The sequence below is a fragment of the Mus musculus genome, chromosome 8 (assembly GCF_000001635.26).
Source record: "Mus musculus strain C57BL/6J chromosome 8, GRCm38.p6 C57BL/6J".
Taxonomy (NCBI): Eukaryota; Metazoa; Chordata; class Mammalia; order Rodentia; family Muridae; genus Mus; species Mus musculus.
In genome coordinates, this window is record NC_000074.6 from 122,367,675 (window position 1) to 122,379,751 (window position 12,077).

Consider the following 12,077-nt stretch of genomic DNA (forward strand, 5'->3'; position numbering starts at 1 on the left):
TGACTCTAAAGCCAGAGCCACATGGCTGAAGCTGCTGAGTTCTGCTGCTTGCTGGGGCTGGAACATGGCCCCACCTCCAAATCGTGTCACTCTCTGGGCCAAGCATGTACAAACCATCACAATGATAGTGAACTTAACCTCAAACTGTAAGCCAGCCCCAATCAAACGTTTTCCTTTATAAGAATTGCCACAGTCACAGTGTCTCTTCACAACAATAGAAACCCCCACTAAGGCTCCAAGCAGGAGTGGGTCCTGTGGCAACACAAATGAACAGGAACACTATGTAAATTGTTGTGTTGGGTGGAGACGATGCCCCAGTTGAGGTACCTGCTGGGCATTTTTGTTTACATCCACAGGCTACTACCATTGTGGTACACGACTATCCTCCTAACCATATAATGGTTACCATCTTTGTGCCCACTTGCAAAACCCACCCAAGCTAGGCTTGTTGACTGTTTATATATCCTCATAGGAGGAAGGGGTGGCAGGGCCAGGGACCCCTTACCAGCCACTCCATGCAGGGAGGAGCTAGGGTATGTTAGCACAAAGATTGAGTATGTTCCATCTGTGCAGCTACGAGAAAGCCGCCATCTGTGCCAGATGTGCGTGGCCATTTGAAGAGAGCTAGCACTAACGCACCAGCAAATAACCTGTCACCTGTGCTTTCTACGGAAGCCCAAGAGATCCACTGGTCCTGCAGAATAAAGTTCAGTGTAATCGTAACTCAGTTTGTTGTTGAGAGCCGAGGAGGAGGCTGTAGCGCTGTTTACATCTCCATCTGAGAAGAAATTTAACAATACACGTGCAGGGAACCTATCTGTGGGGTTCACATCCTTCCATAAGAGTACCCCAAGTGCACAGGAAATGGCACTGTGCCTGAAAGCCTGGCAAGCCACTCTGCTACAGAGGCCATGGAGTCAGGCTAAGCTGCATTCACGCGTCCTGGCCTTATCACGTGGAGAAGAACCGCCTGCTGAGTCCATCAGCCTACAGTAAAGTGAGAGGCAGGGATGTGGTCTGGGAATCCTGGTTACACACAGCAGAAAACCGGCAGCTGACTGCAGAGTCTTGAACAGATTCTCTACCCATGAGTCACCTCTACCTCTGTTAACACGATCACCACCCAAATATAAATTTCTAAGCAAGCCAACGTGCTTTGCGTCTTTACGCCGACTTTATTTCCCTGTGTGCATCTGCCTTATGTAGCTGTCACCCTCACAATTATGGTGAGCACACCCTCACAGTTCACCTTCTGCATCTGACCTGGAGCTGACCGTACCTCTCACGAGGGTTCAGCACAGCATACTCCCAAACGCACGGGGAAGGTGTTCACAGTTCTCAGCCAGACAATAGCCAGCTATAATGCTCATAGCTGTGGGACAGATACTAGCTCTGTCTTGGGCCCATGGAGGAGGTCGAGAGTGGGGCTTCTTAAACTTTCTGCTCATGATCTCTTTGAAAGCCCAAGAGAATTTTACATGACCTAGGTTCATAAGGATATAAAATATGCACATAAGCTTGTACTGATAATCTCAAGCTTATTTTTATAAAATTACTTGGAGCTGAGGCGATGTTGCTAAGTTTAGCAGAGTGTTTGCCTAGTGCACACTTGAGGGTTTGAGTTCTGTCTCCAGCACTCAAGGCATGGTGGCGCATACCTGCAGGAAGATCAGAAGTTTAAGGTCATCTGTGGCGACACGGCAAGTTCAAGGGCAGCCTGTGTTGTGTTACATGTAACCCTGCATACATACACTTCTGAATAGAGGAAGGAGCTGACCCCACGTAGGCCCTTTGCCACAGTCACTGGCTCACCCAAACCAGGAGCTGAGGCTCTTCGATGCAGAAGGAAGAGGAAAAGAAAAAAAAGCCAGCAGAAGCCAGGGGTCTCGGGATCCTCTATCCAGCCTCCCTGGGTTAAGAACCTTGGCTGAGAGATGTTGAATAAGGTAGATGGGATCCCAGCTGGGCAGAGGACAGCCTAAAGTTGACAGGACTGGTAAAACCCTCCACGCCAGAGAGTGGGCCCCCTGCTGATCCAGCCGGACTCTTTCTCCTTGCCTCAGAAGTAGAGGTCCCTCGCATTCAGAGTGAGTCTGCTTTAAGCTGAGTTCACAGCTGGCCAGCCAGAACAGGGTCAGTTGCAAAGCAGAGCTCTACTCTGGCACGCCCTCTGGTGACCACATGAAGAATCAGTAAGGCGGTCCATTCTAAAATTCAGACAAAATCATTTGTCAGCTACTCTTGACATTACGGAGAGTGAAGGCTGAGCAAACATGTATGGCTATGTCCACGCATGCCTTGAGAATGTAGAGACTGTAGGCCTGGGAGCCTTGCAGGGAGGGCAGTGGAAAATGAGACCTGCACTTCCCAACGTTTCCTGTTTCCTCCGCTGGGGTATTCAGGTGGACAACAGGCAGACCTCGAAACCCAGGGCTTCTAGAGGTGTTCGGGTCAGAGCCTGGGCCTTGCAGCCACATTAAATAAACCTTTCTCTGCACTTCACTACCACTTGTCTGATGAACTGGCATGCTGAATCTGGGTGACTGAGCCTTGGTCGTTAGGGCTACAAGGCTCCGGCTTCTGACTCTGTGCCGCATGTCCCAAGAGGAGCGACACACACACACACACACACACACACACACACACACACACACGGCAACAGGTTGGGCAGTTTCAGCCAGGTGGAACTGTTTGGTGTACACTTTGTAAAAGTCAAATTGTACATTTTAGGGACTGGAGAGATGGCTCAGTGGGTAAGAGCACTGACTGTTCTTTCGCAGGTTCCGAGTTCAAAGAGTTCAAATCCCAGCAACCACATGGTAGCTCACAACCATCTATAATGAGATCGGGTGCCCTCTTCTGGTGTGTCTGAAGACAGCTACATATAATACACATAACAATAAATAAAGCTTTAAAAAGTTGTATGCTTTATATGACTTTTTATTGCTTGTACGTTGTCTCATTATAGTCCCCAGTTTAGAAAGCCAGCCCCTCCCCCGCACCTCTCCCTCTGCGTACCCCCCACCCCCAATCTCCCTCCTTCGTGCTCTCAAGAGGCAGCTATTTTCCATTCTTTCGTCTTTGCAGGCATTTCCCTAGCATTTATCCTGATGATATCTTTCCTATGCTGTTTCCAAGCCTTTCCCTCCTGTCTGCCCTGGAACTCCTCATCTTCCTGCTGCCTCCCAAGGTCTCGGTTTATAGGCGGGCACCACCACTGCAGTTCATACTGACAGCCCCCAGACACTTGCCTCTCTACACATCATTCACACCCCCGCTGGCAGTCTGTGTGACTCACTTGCTCCACACCTTTCTTGGTTTTGTTTTCTGGTTTTTGTTTGTTTGTTTTGTTTTTTGAGACAGGGTTTCTCTGTGCAGTTACTTGCTCTGTGGACTAGACCTGGTCTCGAACTCACAGAGAGGTAGGTACCTGCCTGCCTCTGCCTCCTGAGTGCTGGGATTAAAGTCGTGCAACACACACACACACACACACAGACTCATGGTTGGTTGGTTTTGCTTTTGTCAACTTGACACCAGCTTGACTTACCTGAGAAGAGGGACTTCGGTAACTCATCATTTGTTACTTGTCGGGTTCTTCTTTCTTCCACCCTTCTCCACCATTTTCCCACCCTTCCAACCCCCTCACACTATATAGAGAAGAAAGGGTTAGAAGGGGGGTGTCGTTAGCCTTAGATTACTTCCTGTTGATTAAGGACAAGTTCCTTGGGGGCAAGTTTGATCTTTGCTGTCAGGATATCTAATTTCTTCTTTCTTCTCTGCTGTGACTACTCAGCAAGCCTAGCATTTATAGACCCTCTGAAAAGTCCCCAGAATTCCAAACATCACACAATCACAGAAACTTGTAGTAAAAACCAATTTAAGCCCACCCTCCACTAGCTTAACCAATAAACGAGTCTTGGACTATGGTTCTTTTATTTGACTTTGACAGTTTGTGGGGGGTGACCCCTAATCTACTCTTCTAACTGCAGATCTGGCCACCTCCCCAGTGGTGTACCCCGCATACTTATTGTTTCTCCTGGCCATGTGCTCATGGGTTCATCCCCTTTCTCCTTCCTCCTTCTCCCCCTCTCCTCCCCCAACCAGGTCACCCCAAACCTACTTACCTCCAATCCCTCAGTAATTGGTCGTAGCCTATTTTATGTAACCAATAATTTTAAGTCTAGGAACAAGGTTTGCACAACCAAAGCTTGTAACCTTGACAAGTCACTCCTAGGCCTAGACTGTCAGGTACAGAATTTGCATACTGACCAAACCTCGACAGAAACTGTCTGCAGCTGGCAAAAGCCACGCCCCTGCTAGATTACCAGCCCGATCTTTGGCAGCCGCTGTGGACAGCCTGAAGCAGCCCGAGATCCCACACCTGGGATTAAATGGAAACTTATTCTTATATTTCTGTATCTTCTAAATATTTTATTTATTATTTTATGTAAGTCCACTGTAGCTATCTTTAGACACACCAGAAGAGGGCATCATATCTTACTACAGATGGTTGTGAGCCACCATGTGGTTGCTGGGATTTGAACTCAGAACTTCGGAAGAGCAGTCAGTGCTCTTACCCGCTGAGCCATCTCACCAGCCCTTCTGTATTTTTTTTTTTAAAAGAAAACAAAATTCCACAATTGTCACTACAAACTTCAACTGAGAAAATGCCTCCACTGGCTTGTCTGTAGACAAGGCCATGTGGTGTTTTCAATTAATGACTTGGATGGCAGGGCTCATATCAATGTGGCCGGTGCCACCCCTGAGCAGAGGTAGTCTTCAAGACTGCAAGGAGGCAGCCAATAACCAGCATTCCTCCCAGTGTGTTTCAGCCCTGACTTCCCTCCATGCAGGACTATAAACTGTGCTGTTGTTGTTGCTGTGTTTCTTTTGCTTTTCACGACAGGGTTTCTCTGTGTAGCCCTGGCCGTCCTGACTCACTCTGTAGACCAGACTGGTCTCAAACTCAGATCTGCTTGCCTCTGCCTCCTCGGTGCTAGCTACACCATCACCCATCCTGCCAGGCAACTAGACTATATATAAACTGTAAGCTGAAATCGACCCTTTCCTCCCCAGGTTGCTTTTGTGATGCTATTTTTGACACAGCAAAAACAATGATCCTCTGTGTTTCTTCTGCCATTTGACGTTTTCAATATAATTTATAGAGTTTCACCCCTGCTTCCAAATAGTATCTTTATATATTCCAGATTTATGTAATTTTTAACAATTGCAACATTGTTAGTGTGTAGTATTAGTTACAATATTGAAATATCTTCTGATAAATATTTGGGCCATTTCCACAACTTTTCCCTGTATTTTTAAAAAAGATTTATTTATTTATTTTATGTATGTGAGTATACTGTAGCTGTACAGATGGTTGTGAACCTTCATGTGGTTGTTGGGAATTGAGTTTTTAGGACCTCTGCTCACTACGGACAATTCTGCTCCCTCAGTCCCTGCTCGCTCCGGCCCAAAGATTTATTTATTATTATAGATAAGTACACTGTAGCTGACTTCAGACACACCAGAAGAGGGCGTCAGATCTCATTACAAGTGGTTGTGAGCCACCATGTGGTTGCTGGGATTTGACTCAGGACCTTCGGAAGAGCAGTCGGGTGCTCTTACCTGCTGAGCCATCTCGCCAGCCATATATATATATTTTTTGGTGTCTCCTCTTGTCCATGTCTCCTGGATCCCAAGGTCACCCACCAATCTCACATACTTGGAATATCAGAATCACCTGGGTCTGTTGAATGGAGACTGCAGGGATTTCTGGTGTAGAACACTCTGCCGGGGGCATGCCTTGATTGGCAGGGCTGAGTAGTACACACAGGTGGCACCTCTCCCCAGTACATCTGGAGGGTGGCTGAAAAGAATTCCATCCATGGTAAGACCCAGGCGTGAATAAATGTGAATCAGACAGAGGGGTTTCAGGTAGTTTGAGAGGCCCATGCGAAGAGCTGGTGTCTTTAGTTAGGGTTTTTTATTGCTGCAATGAAGCACCATGACCAAAGCTAGTTGGGTGAGGAAAGGGTTTATTTGGTTTACACTCCCACAGCACTGTTCTTCATCGTCATCGTCATTATCAGCACCATCGAAGGAAGTCGGGACAGGAACTCAAGCAGGGCAGAGGCTATGGAGGGGTGCTGCTCACTGGCTTGCTCCCTATGGCTCAGTCAGCCTGCTTTCTCAGAGGACCCAGAAACTCCAGCCCAGGGATAACACCATGCACTAATGACTGGGCTTTCCCCTCATCAATCACTAATTTACAAAATGCCCTATGGCTGGATCTTATGGGGGCAGCATTTTCTCAGTTGAGGTTCCTTCCTTTCAGGTGACTCTAGCTCATGTCAAGTTGACGAAAGAAAGAAAGAAAGAAAGAAAGAAAGAAAGAAAGAGAGAGAGAGAGAGAGAGAGAGAGAGAGAGAGAGAGAGAAGAAAAGAAAATCCCATCCAGCACACCTGGGGACAGGAAAGAGGATGTGAGTATGGGAGAAATGGGCCAGGGACACCAGGCCATAGGAGGCGGGGCACCAGGAGTGTAGCTTTTATCTTGTGGCTGAAGAAGCCACTGCAGGAGTTGCTGAAATTGGGTTCTAAATGAAGCAAGAGTGAGAAGAGGGGACTTTGGTATTAACTCAGGCAAGAGCCAGGGATGGAGAGCATAGAGAACAGGAGGGAAGTTCAGAATCCATCTGGAAGGCCGACTCGTTCCCCAGTTCATCTCCCCAGCCTCTACTGATTGCATTTCTGCGGTGGCCACCAACATCTTATGAAGTGTTTGTCTGACCATCTCAGAGCTCTGTATGACTCAGAGACACAGAACTGACAGAATGAGTGTGTATGTGGTTGCGAGCCTTCATGTGGTTGTGAGGAATTGAACTTAGGACCCCTGCTCACTCCAGTCAACCCTGCTCTCTCAGTCCCTGCTCGCTTACTATAAATAAGTACACTGTAGCTGTCTTCAGACATACCCAAAGAAGGCGTCAAATCTCATTATGGGTGGTTGTGGGTCACCATGTGGTTGCTGGGATTTGAACTCAGGACCTTTGGAAGAGCAGTCAGAGCTTTTACCCGCTGAGCCATCTCGCCTATTTTATATTTTTATATAAATTGAATATTATGCAGCTTGCACTGCCATGCTAACTACTCAAGTCTGGTCTCTTAGTTACTGCTCTATTGCTGTCAAAAAGCACCACAACCAAGGCACTCCTTATAAAAAGGAATCATTTAATTAGGGGCTCACAGTTTCAGAGATTAGTCAGTCCATCATCATGGAGGGGAGCATGGTAGCATGCAGGTGGACAATGTCTAGTTTTAGACCCCATTATAAGGGACCAAGGTGCATATTTTACATAGCTAAGCAGACCTGGCAACTCCCCTGGCCTCAGTCCTTGGGGTCAGTGAGCTCGCGGGCAAGCAGCTTCCCAGTAAACCTGGCTTGAATAAGATCTAATCTGGCTTGATTCGGCTCATTTCACTGGGTAGCTTGAGCAGTTGGTGTTAATTTTCTTCCAGAGGTGGGAGGCCAGCGTGGCCTAATCCTGGCTTGCAGATGGCTGCTTTCTCACTGTCTCCTCAGATGGTGGTGGTGGTGGTGTATGAAAAGAGATATACATATATACATGCACACATACATAGGAGAGAGGGGGGAGAGAGAGGGAGAACCTTCTGTCTGACCTGATTGGCAGCCACCTTTAATCCCAGCACTAGCATGATCTCTCAAATAGCTCTCCTTGGTATCTATTGAAGGACACCAATCTATGAGATCCAGACCCCACCTTTATACCCTCACGGAGAGGCTCTGCTTTGAAATCCATACCAGCTTGGTGCTAGGACTTCACATGTAAGTAACTTGGAGGGTGGGCGGCATAGTTCAGTCGCATTATGGAGTCAAAAGTATTCGACTTGTCATGACTGGCGCCTTCCTAGGCGTCCTCGGTGTTTGTAGCATGTGTCTGAACTTCATCCCTTTCTGTGGCCCAATTAATGCAGGACTGTAAGACCAGAACTCCCCCCCCCCCTTATATCAGTTTATGGGCATCCGGGTGGTTTCACTTTGAGGAAGACAGGCAGCCCCTAACCAGTAAGACCAAGATCAGATTCAAAATTTGCAAGGGGTCAGTACCTAATGATCTCCGTACCTTTTATCAGGTCATGGGGGGGGGGGGGGGTTGGACTTCGGGCTCCAGCAGCTGAGCCCCATCTGGGTAGTAGGAGGGGACTGAAAAATGACCCAATCAGTTTAAGTCCTCCCCAGGGAGGTTACACTGGGTCACGGTAATTTAACGATGCCAGAGATGTTTAGCGTCACAGAAACAGGTAAGAGGATCTAAATCCTTCAACTCCAAAATCTTTTTTTTTTTTTTGAGGGTACCAGGGCCTCGCACATACTTGGCAGGTGCTGTCTCAACCTCAGAGCTACACTCCAGCCCCCAAAACACTTTTGGTCAAGTATTGATTTTTTTTTTTCCGAGACAGGGTTTCTGTGTAGCCCTGGATGTCCTGGAACTCACTCTGTACACCAAGCTGGCCTCGAATTCTGAAATCCGCCTGCCTCAGCCTCCCAAGTGCTGGGATTAAATACAGCCCGGCAAAATATTGATATTTAATAAGGCAGAAAGTTCGTGCCCTGAAGAAACGAATGCTAAGTTTTCAGACCCTGGAAGTGTCCACTCGCACTCACCAAGAGCCTCAAAGGGCTTTCCCTTTCCGGCACGCATCCCGCCTGCTCCTCATCTGATCTCATCCCAAGCAACTACCACGAAGAGCCACCGACTGCGCACGCGCCGCCAGGAGGCCCGCTAGAGGGCGGGGTCGACCTCGGTGAGCCTGCGCAGTAGCAGAGCCTTGGGAGCGCGCGCCGCGGAGGCGAGGCCGGCGGAGGCCGGAAGGAAGTGCGGAAGAGGGCGGGGCTAGCGAGGGAAGCCCGCCGGTTCGCAAGACGGCCGTCGCGGCCTGATGACGTTGCACAATGGCCGGCCCCCGCGGGTAGTGGAGCCCGTTTGTTCCGCCCGCGTCGTGCCCAAAGCCGGAGCCAGTGAGGAGCGAAAAGGCTGAGGAACGTCTCGTCCACGCTGCCCCCACCACAGCGGAGCCGTGGCCGCCTCCCGTCTTCGCGTTGAGGTAAGCTGGGCCGGCGGGCGGCGGGGAGAAGGCCGCCCCAGCGGCGGCGGGAGCGAGGCCCCGGAGCCCGGCGCCGCCTCCCGAGCTCTCGGGCGCGCCCCCGGCTGTGCGCAGCCGCGGGCCGAAGCGCGGGCCGGGACAGCGGGCAGGCGCGAGCCCGCTGCGGCCTGGGACGTCCGGGCGGGTGCCGTGGCGCGCCGCGGTCTGCCGTGGTGAAGTTGCTTTTCCTGAAGCTGTCATTTTCCCTTCCGGGCCACTCGGCGTGGCACATGTTCGCCGCCCACAAAGGGGAGCGGATCGCGCAGGTTGGCTCGGGAGGAGGCCCGCTTGGACTCTCGACGGGCTCTGCAGGGAACTTTGAACTCTCTGGAGCCTCCTGCAACTTGCTCTCGCAACTTCAAGCGAGCACAGGTTGGACGGACCCACTGTGCTCCAAGAGTCCCGGGTCGCTTAGGAAGTGTGACCTCCTCGCCTCTTGGACTGTGAGCTTAGAGATGCCATTTCTTTAGTGTAAAGTAGCCAGGCGATTGTAGTGCTAGAAGGAAATTAAACTAAGACCTATAGTCTCGCCCCTACTAGATACTTAGTTTCCCGTATACTTTTGACAGCTGAGTTTACCGGGCACAATAGCTGTTTCAAATGAGCTTTTTCTTGGCACTTATTAACAAGAGTAATCTTCAGACCCATTTGAGGGTAGTAGAAGAAGGCATTTGTTTCTTCTTCATCACATTACCTATCCCAAGGCAGAGGTTGAGATTCTCTGTCCCTAGGCTAGTTCCCATTTCCCAGCCCCCTGAGAGGAGAATGCGAATGATCTGAACACGTTTGAAGCCAGCCAGTTCTGGAACCAATCAATATGTCCCCAAAGCTGAAACTCCTCTCTAGTCGTAGATGGGGAATGCTCAAACATTTTAAGAGCACTTCGGATTTACTTCCTGAACACTCAGCAGGTAAGTTTGCTTTGCTCATCTCCAAAGAGATAGCTTGTCATCTGCAGACCATCCCAAGGAGACCATCTCCTTACCGAAGAGTTTTTGCAGAGCTTAAGTCACTTTGCGGGTGGTGTTTTCAACATCCTGACATTCTTGCTCTATACATGGATGGAGCTATGAATAAGTTTTTTTAACCAGGCATAACAGAACTTAGACATCAACATAGGCTCTGCTCTGCTAAACTTCATCTCCCACAGCTGAGTATGGTGGCCCACACCTTAATCCCAGAACTTGGGGGGAAGCAGAAGCGAGGGGGTCTCTTAGTTCCAGCTAGCTTGGTCTACATAGTGAGTTCCAGGACAGCCAAAGCTACAAAGTGAGACCTTGGTTCAAAGGAAAAGTCGTTTTCCAGAAGTTGTATTTGTGTGTTATCGAGCCTCCTTAACAAAACCTACTTGGAACACGTTTCTCAGTAGTAGGCCAGTCAGTGGTGACCAAGTCTTTAATCTCAGAACGCAAGAGGCAGAGGCAGAGGCAGGTATATCTCTATTGGTTCGAGGCTAGTCAGGGCTACGATGAGAAACCCTGCCCCCCTCCCCAAGTCATACCCCATGTTTGCCCAAGAGTTGTTTTAACCTGAATTGGTAAATTCACCAGGCCAGGCTATTAAGTAGCTTGTAGCAGTTGCTGAAAATGACCCAGCTGTGAGGAGACCACGACATAACTGTTCTGTCAGTAGTAGAGTGGTTGGAGTCAGTTTGGCCTTCCTGAGCTGCTGCTGACACAAGAGCAGAACGCTGCTCTGGAGTTCTGTTACAATGTTTTACAAACAGGCAACTTTATTAGATCTCTTTCTAGTATGCAACAGGTGGTTCCTGGATTCATGGGGTTTTGTCGTTTAGTCAAGCATTTTCCAGTATGTCAAATGCAGCTGGGGACAGAGATATTGAAAGACTGTCATTCCACCCCTGAACAGGTTCACCATTGTGGATAGGAGGACTAAAGGTTAGTTCTAAACTTTGTGAGAGTCCTGCACTACTGGGTTAGTGGGTAAGAAGATTGTAAACATTGTAGCTGGGCTGGAGGATCCCCGGATTCACAGCTTATATGTAGCACATGAGTTCCCTGCAGCCAGCAGAGGGTAGCACACAGAATTAGTCTTTTTTTTTTGTTTTGTTTTTGTTTTTGTTTTTGTTTTTGAAGACAGGGTTTTTCTGTATAGCCCTGGCTGTCCTGGAACTCACTTTGTAGACCAGGCTGGCCTCGAACTCAGAAATCCGCTGCCTCTGCCTCCCGAGTGCTGGGATTAAAGGCGTGTGCCACCACCACCGAGCGGCAGAATTAGTCTTAACAGAGAATACTGATACCTAGAGAGACAGTGGACCTTTTTGGAGCATGGCTGGAGATCAGTCCCTCTACTGATTTCCCAGTATGGGCTTTTGGAAACAAGATCCCAACTTATAACAGCCTTCAAACAAACTATTGGAGTTTGTGTGCTGCAGTTAGATGGACAGAGTAATGCACAGTGCAAGAAACAAGATTCCTAACTTAGAGAGGAATTCTGGGGTTTGAACTACCAGAAAGGAAGAGAGAAATTTTATATGTTTGAGCTTGTTTATAACTTGTCATTGGTTGCTCAGAACAGCCTGTGATCCCAGGAGTCCTCTGTCCTTCGCTGCAAACACACACCAGGACAGCTATTCGCCCCACTACTTTATGGCATGTGTGCCAATAATTAACTGCCTTTACAGATCAGAAGTTGACTTACTCCTGGCAGCCAAAGTAACTGTAAATTCATCTGGAGGGTGGAAAAGCTCACTGGGCATGCACACAGAACACCAGCCTCTTAGAATTCTCAAGATAGTTAGCCTGGTTGTGTCTTTGTGTAAAATTGATGTTCCTGTGGGGAGTGTCTAGTACCTTGATATTTGGAGGGAGGGAGAGGGAAACAGAACCTAGAGGTTTATGCATGGTCTATACCAAAAAGGATTTATAGTAGTAACTTCAGCCGCTGGAAGT

At 48.8% G+C, this 12,077-nt stretch overlaps 2 protein-coding genes across 8 annotated transcripts in view; one reads left to right on the forward strand and one right to left on the reverse strand.

The window, feature by feature from the left end:
- Positions 1 to 5,616: 5,616 nt before the first annotated feature.
- Positions 5,617 to 9,410, reverse strand: Gm39270 (predicted gene, 39270). The gene is made up of 2 exons (XM_030243895.1): positions 8,687 to 9,410; positions 5,617 to 5,866 (listed from the first exon to the last, which is right to left on the reverse strand). The coding sequence occupies exon 1, from the start codon at positions 9,395 to 9,397 to the stop codon at positions 8,759 to 8,761; it is 639 nt and encodes a 212-aa protein (XP_030099755.1). The 5' UTR covers positions 9,398 to 9,410; the 3' UTR covers positions 5,617 to 5,866; positions 8,687 to 8,758.
- Zc3h18 (zinc finger CCCH-type containing 18) overlaps positions 8,890 to 12,077 on the forward strand; it is a 40,802-nt gene continuing 37,614 nt past the window's right edge. For 3 of the 7 annotated variants that reach the window (XM_006531469.4, XM_011248538.2, XM_006531470.3), the window contains exon 1: positions 9,794 to 10,076. In XM_006531469.4, coding sequence (XP_006531532.1) covers positions 9,983 to 10,076 — 94 coding nt within the window. In that variant the 5' untranslated portion in view covers positions 9,794 to 9,982. Of the gene's footprint in view, positions 9,127 to 9,793; positions 10,077 to 12,077 lie in introns of those variants that run through there. The other 4 variants (NM_001029993.1, NM_001029994.1, XM_030243834.1 and 1 more) reach the window with 3 other exon arrangements.

Bases quoted from the DNA above. Each gene is read 5' to 3' on its own strand.
- Gm39270 (XM_030243895.1), bottom strand. From the start codon at position 9,397: ATGTGCCACGCCGAGTGGCCCGGAAGGGAAAATGACAGCTTCAGGAAA.